Genomic DNA, 15,688 nt, shown 5'->3' with positions numbered 1-15,688 from the left:
TAAAACCTCTTTGGGCAAGTAATGATCCTACTCCGATACGACAATACTAATGATAAAAATACCTAAAATAAGCATTTGGAACGTGGAAACCACAGCCATGTCAAGTCATACTTATAAGTGATTGATTGAGCTTGAAACAAGGGGTGCGAATTTAAGAGGGACTTTGAAATCATAATCTTTGTTTAAGAAAAGAACACAGCTACTTTTTAATGGCTAGGAATCCTTAGATGTGTCATTTAAAAAGCAGACAAATGAGAATCTTCAAGTTTGCAAATGGTTCCTTATTGTAGGGTGTACCTTTAGAAATAAATGCTAAACTCAACTCTCAAATTATCTTTGAAATTCGTTAGAAAAAAACTAGGACAGTCTGTCTGGAATAACAGCAATTTCAAAATCAACAGTTTCTTCTCTAAGTATTCAGCTTCATGTGGTGCAGTGCTAAAGAAACAGCACAATTCACTAAAATAAAGTGCAAAAACTAGCTCTTAAAACAAATCCAGCTCATGATGTCAACTACATTAACTTTAGTACTTTTATTCAGGGCTTACTTTGATTCTCTAGGAGAGTGAGGAACTGGAATTGTATATGCTGTGAAATATTGCCACCTGCTGTTTCTTTGTATATAGTGCAGACATTTCTGTAACCGTTTAAAACATGTTGGTTTGGTTTGGTTTGGTCAAGTCTTGGTTTAATACATCTCTCTCTGGTGTCCACCACATTTAGGGTCTTCCAGGCTCTCCTGGACTGAAAGGCGATAGTGGAGACTCTGGTCCTCAGGTAAGACAGCATTTCTCACCACCAAAGGTCATCCTACCGAATTACCTACTTACTTAAATAATCATCTATCTTTCCATCATAGGGTCCGAGGGGTATCCAAGGCCCACCAGGGCAAATGGGAAAACCTGGCAAGAGAGTAAGATAATTTCTTTATTTTTTACACACACACACACACAAAAGATTATTAATTTTTGCGTTCACTTGAATGAGTCTTCTAAACAGTGATAGTGACATGACATACAGCCAAGTATGGTGACCCATACTCAAAATTCATGCTCTGCATTTAACCCATCCAAAGTGCACAAACACAGCAGTGAACACACACACCGTGAACACACACCTGGAGCAGTGGGCAGCCATTTATGCTGCAGCGCCCGGGGAGCAGTTGGGGGTTTGGTGCCTTGCTCAAGGGCACCTCAGTCATGGTATTGCCGGCCCAAGACTCGAACCCACAACCTTAGGGTTAGGAGACAAACTCTCTAACCATTAGGCCACGACTTCCCCGCCACAGTTGCGTATTAACACATAATGGTTTCCAGTAGTCACCTCTTCTCTGATCTTTCTGTGACAGGGTCGTGCTGGAGCCGATGGGGCCCGTGGAATGCCTGGAGAATCTGGATCTAAGGTACAAGAGATATTCTCAGCCACATATATGCCATATGCGATATAGTACCTATAAATATATAGTTTGAATTTTTTACCTAATCTTCTTCAAAGGGTGACAGAGGTTTTGATGGGCTTCCAGGCCTGCCCGGTGAGAAGGGACACAGGGTGAGTATGAATGCATACAAAACAATTCAACTGACAAATGCAGTAAAATAATAGTAAATGATCACATTGTCGAGAGGGGGGTTTGAAAAATCGAAGAGATTCACAACAGCTTTTCACAGCTATGATTCGCAACAATAAGCTAATTACTAAATTATCTCTTAGATGCAGCTCCTATAAGATTTTGGAGGGACATGTGCTAACTCTGTATGTTGTGTTAAAATAAAATTAATAAAAATATTGGACAATTTTGACAATTGTTGGACAATTAATATATAAATTGTTACATATTAAATAACTAAATTTAATTTAAAACTTAAAAATAAATAACATAAATTGATAACCGCAGACAAGTCAATTTTATGCTCTCTAGTTAGCATTTGAAATTTTATTTTTTAGTAACTTTCATTATGAACATGAATTATTTACATTAATAACTTGACATATAAACTGAAGCATATTGCAGATTATTATTATCACAATGCTACTGATTAGCATTTTTATATTTTGCAAAATGTTAGCCTTCTTTACAATGTCTGTTACATTTTTTTAAATGAAATGTAACAATATTAGGTATACAGTCAGTATAATAAGCACCAACAAGGATACAATCATTTTGTTATTGCTGTTGAAAATAAAAACATTATATATATATATATATATATATATATATATATATATATATATATAGATATATATATATATATATATATATATATATATATATATATATATATATATAATGTTTTTATTTTCAACAGCAATAACAAAATGATTGTATCCTTATTGTACATTGGAAACAAGGGAATTCAACATACAACATTAGCTGACAATTTTGTTCTTCATTGTACTATGGATATGTAATACATAATGATATTGAGAAGAATCATGAGCTCTTCCATTGTAAAATGAAGAGCCTTCTACTCTGGAAAATCTACAGTAGGGTATTTCCAGCCAGTCAACACAGGTAATAATTATAGGATCCAAATTGGCTCCCTAGATCACTTTCAAGCAAAGGTGAAAAGATTATATATTAAGTTGGATGGAATAAAGTATGACACTTCCTGTCTGTCTCTTTCTGGCAGGGTGAGAACGGTCCTCCTGGTCCCCATGGACCTCCCGGAGAGGATGGACCAAGGGTAAGTGCTTTTCGGAATTAACTGAAGAAGAAAAACAGCCTTCTCATCCTTTCATTGTTTCAGCTATTAGAATAACCATTTTCTTTTCACTTCTTCAACCTTTACAGGGAGAAGATGGAGAGATTGGACCAAGAGGACTTGCTGGTGAGAGCGTAAGTGTGTCCCACCTTGTATTTTTATTTTTTTAATGTTTTATTCAAGTTTGCCACCAGAGGGCAGAGTCACTCAACAGCCTATCATGATTCCAATTAAAATTCAGAAGAGTATGCTTGGTCTTTTTTTAATCAGAACCTTCTCATTTCTTTTTATCTCAGGGGCCGCGAGGTCTGCTCGGCCCTAGAGGCCCTCCTGGACCTCCTGGACAACCTGTAAGTGATTTTTAATTTAGAATCTTGTGGATCTGATGCTGATTGCTTGCTTCTAACCTTTCACAATTGATTTCTGCAGGGCATTGCTGGTGTTGATGGTCCACAGGGTCCCAAAGGAAACATGGTAAGAGACATGGATCTCGTAAAACTGGCGTTTTGTAGATAAAATCAGCATAGCAGATGCTGATAATAGGCTACTTGTTGAGTGAATCTCTGTGGGTTTTACATGTGTTTCAGCCTTTATGTGTCTATACTAGAACTACTGTCAAGTGTAAATTTAATTTCTTGCTGCCACAGTGACATCACCAGTGGACACTCACATTGTGTAACAAAATAGCTCTGAATTTGGCGTATCAAATCTGAAACATCTTTTGTTTTTGGAACCAAATTATGACTAATAAAAACAACAGTTAATTCATCTGTTTGTTGGAGTATAAACGATAAGTCATGACCCCTCAGATATATTAGTGTATTAGTGTTCACTGCATCAACAATTAAAGAACATATGTTAGCCCATGCAGAGATATATACTGTAGAACATTGCTGGTGATTTGACATATTTAGGGTGCAGTTGACATGTACCATCTTTTTCTGTTGAACAGGGACCCCAGGGAGAGCCGGGCCCTCCTGGTCAACAGGGAATCCCAGGAGCACAGGTGAGAACAAACACAAACACACTTTAGATAAGGAGCCCCGGAGGTTTTACTATAATAATATTTGAGTATTGCTTCTCATGTGCAAGATACAGTTTGATTGACTTTGGATCAAGCAATCCCATGTCATCTACATTTTGTTTTTATATTGAGGGTTCTCATGGTCTTGAAAATGTCAAAGAAATTAATAAAATCAGATCATGAAAAAGTCAAGGGGATTTTTATTTATTTATTTATTTATTGATCCTGTTTTTTATCTTAGGTGCAATCCCCATAAGAATTTGGAAAGAAAGTATGGTAACTGTATATTGTGTTAAAATATGAACTGGAAAAGTAAAAAAATAAAAAGGCTAAAAAGGGGGGTCAATAATATATATATATATATATATATATATATATATATATTGCTAAATAATAAATTATTTATATAGATTATGTATTTATTATTAAATACTCAAAGTAATATCTGAAATATATATTACATTAAATCATTCATATACATACACACATATGTGTGTGTGTGTGTGTGTGTGTGTGTGAGAGAGAGAGTGATAGAGAGAATAAAAACTAATAAAAATTGACAAAAACACAACAAAATTAACATTACATTTTTATAGAAATAAAATAAAATCTAATTTCAAATATTATCAAAAACGATAAAATTATACCAAAGTATCTCAATGATTCTAAAATAACACTACTATGTGTGTATGTGTGTGTATATATATATATATATATATATATATATATATATATATATATATATATATATATATATATATATATAAAATATCTATATGTGTGTATATATATTTTTTGATTTTGATTTACAGGCTTAAATATTTAATTATTTGATTATCTGAATTCTGACTTATTATTTAGCCCAATTTCTCATCCCCACTATAATTTTTCAATCTCAGAGGGCATGGTAAAGAATCTGAAATATTTCTGTAAGCCTCTGCTGGGCTGATAGGAAGTGGGCAGCTGAAAGCATCTCATTCATAACGCCCCACCTGCAGCATTCGAATAAGAGCAGTGAGCTCAGATTTCCCTGGAGTGAACTCCTGGTCAGCGCATACACAAATACACTGAATCGGCCACTGTAAACACACACACACACAGTAAACACACGTGTGTATGCACACACACTCAAGCACACTGTGCAAACATGAGTGATCCTGCCAACACACACACACACACAGGGACAATACAATAAGTCCATTATTGGGTGTAAGTCATCAGTTTGGGCTCCTCTCTACCACACAACTATCCCTCTATATCCCCCTCACCCTGCTTCTATGGTAACAAAGCTTGATGTCTGTTGTGTGTTTTCTGTTGTGCAGGGTCTTCCAGGTCCACAGGGCCCCATTGGACCACCTGGAGAAAAAGTAAGTCTTTCGTGCTTTTCATGCATATAATTCTCAGGAGTTTCCTTCAAACAGATTGAGACCAAAAAGAAAGATTATGTAACATATCATGGTGATATAAAATATAATTTTTCTAATTTATTCAATGGACTCATATAAACAAAAATCTGAAAAATTGTAAAGATTTAGTTTTAATGATAAAAAAGTATTCATAATATATCTTGGAATTGCTTCATTTCTTATTTAATTTATAATCTGCGAAGGAGTTTAAAAATCATAATGTCTTGAGAATCATTTATATATGTGAAAATCAGCTGATAATTGAACAAATAATAGTAACTTGGCTCTGAGGAAGCTAGGATAATACAAGACTTCTTCACCTTACAAATGGTAGTCGAAAGCAAAAATGCTATGAAATGTATTTAAGAAATGTATATGTTTTTTGCTAGAGCAAAACATGCACTAATTTTGCAATCAGCATCCTGAAAGCAAGTATTTGATTTCATTCTGCAAACAAGCTGCAGGTAGTGTTATCAATCACTTATATTTATATTGTTTTGCTGTTTTGCTTTGGATACATAAATAAATGCAAATTGAGCTTTGGTGCAGGATAGATGTGACTTAGTCATCACTGGAGCATGCATTTATTTCTGTAGCATTCATTTAATTTTCCGTAAGACCGCTGGTTTATGATTCAGTGCGTGTTGTTTCCTGTAGGGCATCTGTGGTCTTAGAAATACTTCTTAATCCAATCGAAGTTCTTTTTCTCTGTCTCTTCATACAGGGACCTCAGGGAAGGTCTGGTTTGCCTGGATTGCCTGGCGCAGATGGACCTCCTGTAAGTATCAGTGATACTGATATATCAAGTGATTCATGTCTGCTAAACTACTGATGATTGAAACATATTTCACAGCCTGTTGACTATAAATTGGACAAAGACCATAACTGATTGTCTATCTTCTTACACATTTTGCTTGCTGACATAATCAATGCTATAGAAGCATTATAGCAAAGATGCATGTTGAATCTGCAGCTCAATCTACTCAGAACACAATCTTTAGATATTTATAACAAACTTTGAGTACTATAGCTATTGTGACTCATGTCTCTCACCTGTCACTTTATACTAATTACCTGTATTTATTCTACAGGGTCATCCTGGTAAAGAGGGTCCACCTGGAGAGAAAGGAGCTTTGGTTAGGAAACACAATTTTAGGGGGCATTTAAGCAGAATGTGTACTAGTCGATCAGATTTATATTATGTAATATTATTTCTGTATGGATTATTATTTAAAAAGTATTTAATTTTGTGATTATGCTAATGCCAGGCAGCTAAAAAGCAGTTGAAATTGCTAATGTGAATTGCTCTCTGATGCAAATGTGTCTTGCAGAGCATTTGGTCTTGATCTTTTAGCTGTCTGTCCAAAGTAATATTTGTCCCTGACTATGGTTTTCTTCTGTTGACTGTTTAATTCAATTTCATATTTAGAAAACATTGTTTGAAAGTATTTGATCAGTGTGTTTAGCTATAAACCTCTGGCAAGGTTACCTCAGCCACAGATATTTGTTGTCTGCCGTATACATTTCGTAATTTTTCAATGTTGTCATTTTCAGGGCCAGCCCGGTCCCCAGGGCCCCATCGGCTATCCTGGCCCTCGCGGTGTGAAGGTAAGGCATTTTTTTGTGTTTGACAGAGATTTATTGGTATGCATTAAGTTTGCGATCTTTGCTTGATCACATGCTCTCTGTCTTACAGGGTGCTGATGGCGTTCGTGGACTGAAGGGAGGCAAAGGAGAGAAGGTACGCAAAAAAAAAAAACATATCTTTTTTGAATGAGGCAAAGGAGAATTTATCCACAGTATCCGCTAGAAGTTAATTCTTGTACTAAGAATCATTGCAATGACACTTACTGGTCACTAAATCTGCATAAAGTGTCCAATAGCCTCTACACATTCTCTCCACTTAAACATCATGTCATAAGTGCTGTTTAATCATGCAGAGAAAGTGTCATAACACTTATTCAAGACATAAAATCACTCAATCACCATTAAGTACGTCCAGATTGCAGTCGGCTGTAATTAACAATGTAGAAAAAAATGTCACTTAACTGAGGATGAGATTGATACTGTAGTGCCATCATAACAAGACTGAGTGTCCATATCCAAATAAATAAGGCATTCATTGAGTTGACAATGCCATCAGGTGGTCTGAAAGTTGCAGAATGCATCATGCACATGTAGGCAAGTGATTCAGACTGATGTTTAATGACAGAGAATGAGAATTCAATCATAAATCAACACTATGAATTATAACAGTTAGCATACCTTTAGATGTTTCCTCACTTTATCTGTTTGCACAAATTTAGTCAAGTGCTGTCAGGTGGTCACAAGTTGCATAATGCATCATACATGTGTGAAAGATTCAGACTGATGCTTGGTGACAGAGAATGAGAATTCAATCATAGATCAACACTGTGTATCATAACAATAAGCATACATTTTGCTGCTAGCTTATTTTTAGCCATTAGTACACATCTAGCTTTTAGCACAGGTTGAGTCAAATTTATTCCATAAACACAACATTGTAACTTCTAGACTGAATGAAATCATTGACAGTGTTGCAGTACTGCATTATTGTCAGCAGGTGGAGATCTAGTACAATGCTAAAGAATTAATAGTGCAGTATTTATATGCAGATGTTATTGCTTCATCACTCTATATGTTTTCCCTAATGTTTCATTCTGCTTTTTAGGGCGAGGATGGTTTCCCGGGTTTCAAGGGAGACATGGGTCTCAAAGGCGACAGGGTAAATAAACAGTGTCCATTCTAATTTTATCCCATGAAGGACCGCACTGACTGGCTGGATTTCTGTGCATGTTTAGGGTGAGCTTGGATTGGCTGGACCCAGAGGTGAGGATGGACCAGAGGGCCCGAAGGGTCGTGCGGGTCCCAATGGTGAATCTGGACCCCTGGGACCTGCTGGAGAAAAGGTACGCTGCTTGTTAATTATGGATTACCATTATTAGTTGATTAGCAATGCATGGGGCATCAGGAAGTGATGCAGGGTATGTGTTTGGAATATGAATATCAAATGAGATGTTTGTTTGTCCAGAGATGTTCTTGCACTAATGATCCTTGGATTGTTTTCCATCAGGGCAAACTTGGTGTTCCGGGATTGCCCGGCTATCCAGGACGTCAAGGGCCAAAGGTATGCACTTAAATTGAACATGACACCTGTACCTGCATCACGACTGTTTCACTTATGAGCTAAACAACAACTTAGCTCATTAGCATGAACTAATGCCCTCCTGAGAATGCATTATGCATGCTGCACCGAGTGAGGCTTTTTTAAAATGAGCAGCTCATGCCAAGATTGTTCCCTGTGCTGTTGGGGATGCTGGTCACGCAGGCAGTGAGGAGAAGCCGGAGCACAGATGCCTGTGTCCAACCTCAGCGCCTTTCATCAACAACAGCATCAGCTGTAACAGCAGTACCCAATCTGGCTCAAGCCAGCCCCAAACTAGACCTTAAGTGGCCTTGGAGGTCTGGAGACCTTCTTTGACAAATTCTGGCGTCAATACAGGCACTATGAGTTTTCAGTACACAGTTTGCAATGTTGCTTGGTAAATTAATATGGAGTGTGCTTCACAGTTGGTTATAATTAGTATTTTTTGTGTCCTAAAACATTATAAAATAAGATAAATATACATGTGAATTAAAACTGCATAAGATAATAAAACTTTTTTTCTTAGAATATGCAATTTTTAATTAAAATATATTCTTGGAAGATTTTTGCTTCATCCAAAAATGTGTACTTTCAGAATGTGATTAATTTAATAAAGTTAAATTTGAAACTTAATTTCCAACCATTAAAAAGATATTGTAAAGACAGTGTAAAATTATGTAATTACTATGATTTATTTAATATTTATGAATTTATTTTGTTTTAATTTTTAATTTTAATTTAATTTAATTTTAATCTTGTTTCCAGTATTTTTCTCTAAACTTTTTCTGCAGACAACTCCCTTTTAATATAATATATTAAGTACACATATTGGAGGTGTTAGGCTATAAAAATCTTGTTCTGTTTGTTTGCATGCGCCAGTTGACTCGACACAGGCTCCACCAATGGTGTGAGATTTTTGTTTGTCTCATTCACTATTTTTGCAGTTCCTTTTGGTGCCAATAGTAGAAATGACATATTTCAGCTTTAAAGCTTATCTTGAATTTACTTGAATAAGATGGAATAAAGCCCAGTCCTATAGCAAAGGTGCTGACGCCGGTGGTAAATTTACAGTCTCGTAAATCCGTTTCTATTTAGCAGCATTAACAAACGACAGACAAGTGATGTGATTACAAGCACTTTGACATGCCATCATCTCTGGAATGGATTCAAACAGCCTGCCAACTCTCAAATTACCATGAAGTGCACTTTTGAAGACCAGCCATCACTGTCTGAGTGGTTGCTGGCGTCAGAATTGTGGCATTTTTTATAGAGTGTCATTGCTTATTCGTCCATGTCTCACCTTTTCAGTTTCATAATATGCTTTGTGGTAAATCAAACCTGATTTCTGCAGGACCCGACTCTGAGGCCTGACCTTAAAATGAATGTGTAAAACAATCTATTGATTTTCTTTCTTGAATGCTTATACCGCTGCCAGGATTGAGGAACGTGGGTAAGCTGTTTTTAATTTACTGCATTGAAAATGAGCGAAAGAGACAGACAAGAGTTGAGAATGAGAGCGGTTAAGACTCATCAGTAGTGGCTCTTAATATTAACTCTGTTTGGTTGTTTATCTGACTGAGTGGCCATTTGTTTTCTTCCAACGCCTGGACCTCTGTACTCGGTGGACCCTGTTGTATTTCCACTCTGACAAGCGATCCCTTCCTGAAGCTCTCCTGAGCTTAGTCTTGTGCAAACAAAACAAGGAAACTGATCATCAAGATCGGCTTTGTTTATCTTGGGATATATCATATGCATTCAAAGTCGATCTTTCAACCGCTGAATTATTCTGAGAAAAAAGCTTGCCAACAATAGGGACAAAGCAGTCTCACAGCTATTTAAAACTCTACTGGAAGTAGCAAAGCCAAAGATGCTAATGCTAACAGATTGTAATGGCACGTAAATGTCGGAATCAGTAGGAGAGTCGGGACTCTTGGAGTTCATCCCTCATTAATATGCAGGTCCTGCTGCCTTCTCTTCCTCCCTTAAGTCTTTTTCTTTGATTTGCAGGGTTCGACCGGTTTCTCCGGATTCCCAGGAGCCAACGGAGAGAAAGGAGCCAGGGTGAGATGGATTCTTCCAACCTGCTTTGTGTGAAGTGCACACTGCATTATAACAAACATGTGAAAAAGGCTGATTGATTCCTTTTATGAAAGGATTTGTATGATGACTTTGTACAAACACACGGACACAAAGCACAAAAAGTGCTTTGGCTCTGCATACTGTACATCACACTCCTCGAACCCACATGCATGGAAAGGTTCAATTGTGCTGACTAAAGAAAACGAATCGAATATTTCCCTCGAGAGAGTCTCACCCATTAATTCAAAGGGAATCGCTCTCACTTGCAAACAAACCTTGGGTTTGTCTGTTCATGGGAAACCTCTTAGCAAAAGCAACTGTGCCCTAAGCATTTATGATTATTCATAACTAAATGTCAGGTTAGCTGCTATTTTCCCAAGTGTTTAGATCCTGCTCATGAGAAGGGAGCAAAATGACAGTGTGTGCTTCTAATACACCTACACCTCATCAGAAACAAATATTGCTGTGACTCCAAGAAATCTTCGGGGAAGGTATCCAATGCTTGTTTCCCCCCATACACACTGCCATCTCATCTTGGCAAAAAGAACGGCAACAACTGAAGCGATTGGATTTGCTTTGTCTAGCTATTGAATTCACCCTCAATTTCCAACCACACTCATTTTTCTTCTTTCTTTTCAAAGGGAGTGGCAGGGAAATCTGGTCCAAGAGGTCAAAGAGGTCCGACGGTATGTACTGCACTTCCATTTTTATTTAATTTTGCTGAATTTAATTATGCAAGTCAAAGAGTCTTAAATATCCTGAATTTTTAGGGTCCCCGTGGTGCACGCGGTGTCAGAGGGCCAACAGGAAAGCCAGGCCCTAAGGTACTGCTTTCTTCAGGCTTTGTTTTTGTCAGTCACTTTCACTGCACAGTCCTTATGCTTCTCTCTCTCATTATCCAACAGGGCACAGCAGGCAACGACGGTCCACCTGGCCCACCCGGTGAGAGAGTAAGTGCCACCCAGAATACATTGCAGCATACATTTTTATCCCATCATTCTATCTCCAGTGAGATGGTGTACGGCTTGAAGCGCTCAGAGAGGGTGCTTTAGCAGGAAGCGCAGTGAGGATTAGCTCAGCATGTGGGTGTTCTCCAGATAAGAGGACTTACCACCAAACCTGTGTTTCTGTCTGGAAGCTATTATAGATTTATGAAGAGCTCCTGAGCATTAGACCACTGGAAGGCTATTGTCCAAGGCTCACATCACTCGAAATCTGATGTTGCATTGTTTATCTCTACCATGAAATCCTGTTCTCGTTTCGTCCTCCATTTTTCAGTGTTTTCCTGTTTTTTTATTCTGTTTCTCAGTTGGAATCTGAAATCTGAACTGTTCCTACATTTCTGATATCGCCATTATTAAACCATCTGCACTGCTTTTTTGTCTTATTTTTAAGTAAAACAACAGACTTCTCACCAATTAAATCTATTTTCCTGTCTTTTTCAGGGACCTCAAGGGCCCCAGGGTTCCGTTGGTTTCCCAGGACCGAAGGGCCCCCCTGTAAGTACTTGTTTATCTATACTGTTTTAGATGCTGAAAAATGTGCCATTTACAGTATATTTCACTCTGTTCTGTGTTTTAGGGGCCACCTGGAAAGGATGGGCTGCCCGGTCATCCTGGCCAGCGGGGAGAAACTGTAAGTGTTTCTGATCACTCACACTAATAGATCACCCAAATAGCCTAAGCGATAACCTATAGCAGACATTACTGATCAGCGGTGGGAAGAGAGCGTGTTCAGGGACTGAATGAGCCTCTGAGTTATGTGTAAATCTGAAGGAGTTATGGAGGTTATGTCTGATCCAGGCAGAAGCTTTATTAATAATGACATGGCCCAGTAGGAGATGCTTGTTTATTACATTTAAGAGCAATAAACTTAGTGTGAAGTACTGCAGCTACATTTTGCCTGTGAAACTGTGTCATATAAAATCTATTTTTACTTGATGGTCCACTAGTAGATTATTTTCAGGCATTAATTGATGTGATTTTTTTATTTTATTTTATTTTATTTTTCTAGGGTTTCCAAGGCAAAACTGGCCCACCAGGACCTGGAGGTGTTGTTGGACCACAGGTAGGTGTTTATGTTTTTGCATTTATAAATTCAAAGATATATATATACAGTCAAATCAAAAATTATTCAGACACCAGATATCATTTTCGATATTGTTTTACTAGCGGGTGCAGGACACTATAGTTAATTTATGTAAGTGAGGATAGCAAAATAAAGTAAACTGTGACATATTATCCCCAAAAATTCTTCATACAGTGGACTACCAGTAAAACTGATAAAAATTTGGGACCAAAAATTATTCAGACGTTTGACCTGAACATGTTTTGTTTAAGTGTTATCTGACATTATCAAGATTAATTTGTTCTGACACATTTTAACTTTGAGTTCTTGTCATATTTTATTAACATTTTCTAAATTATAACGAATAAACTGGGATAATGTATGAAATGTTGAAGCTGAATAAATTTAGGTTTGATTTTTTATATGTATATATATATATATATATATATATATATATATATATATATATATATATATATATATATATATAGTTTAGTTAAGCAGAAGGATTTGCCTGTTAATCTCACAAATATGTCTGTAATGGCTTAAAAGGGTCCAACAGGAGAAACCGGCCCTATTGGTGAGAGAGGACATCCTGGACCCCCTGGTCCCCCCGGAGAGCAGGGTCTCCCAGGTGCTGGTGGAAAAGAAGGTGCAAAGGTGAATGACTTTCATGTTTACATGACTTTCAGCCAGATCGAATATATGGAGGGCAAATACAAACAGAAAATAATTGATTGCCTTATTAGCAATAGTTAAGCTAAAATTCAAACCTTTCTTATTGGAAAACTAAAAACAAAGCACCTAGCAGGCAAAGTCAAACAGAACTAAAAATGATTGATTATGACCCCCAGTTAATATTTCTTTAAGAAAAAAGAGCCAGTGGAAATCAGTTGTTGACCAACAACTCATTCTATCCAAGTGTGTCCAAGTTTTCCAGAGCTATAGCTTCCATACTGTCGAGAATTGCTGAATTCCCTTTCTAAATAAAGTCTAAATTGTTAGTAGACGTGGCTTTTAAAAGCTGAACGGAATTTCTGTGAGTGTCCAACCTTCCTGTCTCAGTTTCAATTTCTGCCACTTCTAAACGGAGACACTTTAATCAGCTTGATCGGCCCACTTCAGACAGGCTGTCAGACGTGAGTGAACACCCCGGAGGCAGAGTATGCTGCCCCAGTCTGAGCGGTCAAAATCACAGTCTTTCTGCAGACATTTTCCTGATTTCGCTCATTTGTTTCCTCTTTTTATTAGCAGAATATAACAATTTAACTTTCAATGGTCCGATCAATATGCAGAGACACAGAGGTCAAGTGGAGGTTTTTTAAAAGGCTAAAACAGTGTTAAGCTTTCTAGCAATTTTAAATCTCAAAATTCACTCTTGAGCCCCTCAGGCAGGTTTACTCTTCGAAGGCACTTGTTATCCCCTCAAGACACTTTAGGATTCTTAATACTTGTTTTAGGCAGGCTTGATTTAATTGTGCTGAAATATGTGACCCTGGACCACAAAACCTTAAGTGTCAATTTTTCGAAACTGAGATTTATACATAATCTGAAAGCTGAATATATAAGCTTTCCATTGCTGTGTGGTTTGTTAGGACAACATTTGCCTGAGATACAACTATTTGAAAATCTGGAATCTGACGATGCAAAAAAAAAAAAAAATATTGAGAAAATCGCCTATAAAGTTGTCCAAATAAAGTTCTTAGCAATGCATATTACTAATCAAACATTAAGTTTTGATATATTTACGGTAGAAAATTTACAATATATCTTCATGGAACATGATCTTTACTTAATATCCTAATGATTTTTGGCATAAAAGAAAAATCGATAATTTTGACCAATACAATGTTTTTTTGGCTATTGCTACAAATATGCCCCAGCGTCTTAAGACTAGTTTTGTGTTCCAGGGTCACATACTGTATGAACTATGTCAACATATCAGTGCTTAAACTTTATTAACAACAATTAGCTACCAATAATATACACTATCATTCAGTCATTTGTGCTGTTTTCACTGGATTTTTGATTAAATGCAGCCTTGGTAAGCATAAGATCCAAGAGCATTAAAAAAATTATCCGAGACCAAAGTTTTGAATGGTTCCTATTCCAGCTTGATTCCCCCAAAAATGTGAGCTTAAAACTTTGTCTTGGTCCTGCAAATTTTAGCTTCTGTTTGTCAGACCACTGTAATAGATGGATTGTTCAATATCTGTTTGAAAACACGTTTCATTATAAAGAATTTACACACTGCAGTTTTAATCATGCTGTGGAGTCAGAAATATTAATTAAATCGACCTGCCAGCGCTAGCGACGGTGGATTTGAAGCTAGCAATAATTCAGGATCATTTCATCAGTTAAGAGCTCATTAGCATCAGCTGAGAATTAATTTAGTCTCATCTTTCTGTTCATTATTTTTGAAGTTTAATAAAATATTCAACTGCCAACTGTCCATCCACAGGGAGATCCAGGTCCTCTGGGCAGTCCAGGAAAAGACGGTCCTCCAGGACTGAGAGGGTTCCCAGGAGAAAGAGGTCTTCCTGGAGTGACGGTAAGATCATGCTCCCGTCGTGAATAAATCACTGCAATAAATTCTCCTGATCTTAGAGGTAGACTGGAGTTAGATAGCAGCCCTGGCTTATTACATCCACAGAATTGGACTTCAAAACACTCCACGAAGACTTTAATAGGGTGTATAACCTCTAAAAAAAGCAAACTTTGCATTGTTTAATGCAGAGATACATTATGCTAATTTGACCGTGGTCCACGTTTTTCCCTTTACCACCTTTTGAAGCAGCTGGGTTGTTGTCTTTTACATAAATTATCTGGCCAGAGAATGATTTCATTGGAAATGTTGGCAATTAGATTTTGGGACACAAGATTGTTTGTTCATTGTTGATGTCTGATCTCAAGGTCAGTGGCAGAAACTGGCTCTCCATGCTCTGCCTGATTGTTTTCTACTGGGGCGATTTTTTTCTCTCTCTCTTAGGACAGCAACAGTCATTACTGAGACCCCAATGTGTGTCTGCCCTTTAGAGAGGCAATCTCAAGCCCTCACTCACAAAACATAACAGCAGCTCCATGAGCCCTGATACACACACACACACACACACACACACAGATGCACCTACAAGGACGTTCATGAATCATACACAGTTACATGGTATTTTCTGTTAGTGTCATTTTAGTTTAAAAGTGTTGTTTATAGAACCAAAAGTTAATTTATATGGATTCACAAATCTCC

The 15,688-nt window shown here is 37.2% G+C and overlaps 1 protein-coding gene across 6 annotated transcripts in view; it reads left to right on the top strand.

Annotated features, from left to right (window-relative positions):
• LOC109091962 (collagen alpha-1(XI) chain-like) overlaps window positions 1-15,688 on the top strand; it is a 67,442-nt gene that overhangs the window by 26,529 nt on the left and 25,225 nt on the right. For all 6 annotated transcript variants that reach the window (XM_042714536.1, XM_042714538.1, XM_042714535.1 and 3 more), the window contains 26 exons: window positions 724-777; window positions 860-913; window positions 1,349-1,402; window positions 1,495-1,548; window positions 2,631-2,684; window positions 2,792-2,836; window positions 2,999-3,052; window positions 3,132-3,176; window positions 3,655-3,708; window positions 5,049-5,093; window positions 5,857-5,910; window positions 6,224-6,268; window positions 6,687-6,740; window positions 6,829-6,873; window positions 7,825-7,878; window positions 7,955-8,062; window positions 8,227-8,280; window positions 10,306-10,359; window positions 11,019-11,063; window positions 11,148-11,201; window positions 11,283-11,327; window positions 11,823-11,876; window positions 11,959-12,012; window positions 12,391-12,444; window positions 12,997-13,104; window positions 14,906-14,995. In XM_042714536.1, coding sequence (XP_042570470.1) covers window positions 724-777; window positions 860-913; window positions 1,349-1,402; window positions 1,495-1,548; window positions 2,631-2,684; window positions 2,792-2,836; window positions 2,999-3,052; window positions 3,132-3,176; window positions 3,655-3,708; window positions 5,049-5,093; window positions 5,857-5,910; window positions 6,224-6,268; window positions 6,687-6,740; window positions 6,829-6,873; window positions 7,825-7,878; window positions 7,955-8,062; window positions 8,227-8,280; window positions 10,306-10,359; window positions 11,019-11,063; window positions 11,148-11,201; window positions 11,283-11,327; window positions 11,823-11,876; window positions 11,959-12,012; window positions 12,391-12,444; window positions 12,997-13,104; window positions 14,906-14,995 — 1,485 coding nt within the window. The remainder of the gene's footprint in view (window positions 1-723; window positions 778-859; window positions 914-1,348; window positions 1,403-1,494; window positions 1,549-2,630; window positions 2,685-2,791; window positions 2,837-2,998; window positions 3,053-3,131; window positions 3,177-3,654; window positions 3,709-5,048; window positions 5,094-5,856; window positions 5,911-6,223; window positions 6,269-6,686; window positions 6,741-6,828; window positions 6,874-7,824; window positions 7,879-7,954; window positions 8,063-8,226; window positions 8,281-10,305; window positions 10,360-11,018; window positions 11,064-11,147; window positions 11,202-11,282; window positions 11,328-11,822; window positions 11,877-11,958; window positions 12,013-12,390; window positions 12,445-12,996; window positions 13,105-14,905; window positions 14,996-15,688) is intronic.

This window comes from Cyprinus carpio, chromosome A24 (genome assembly GCF_018340385.1).
Source record: "Cyprinus carpio isolate SPL01 chromosome A24, ASM1834038v1, whole genome shotgun sequence".
NCBI classification, from domain to species: Eukaryota; Metazoa; Chordata; class Actinopteri; order Cypriniformes; family Cyprinidae; genus Cyprinus; species Cyprinus carpio.
Note: the sequence above shows the minus strand (reverse complement) of the source record. Positions and strands in the feature narration are given on the sequence as shown.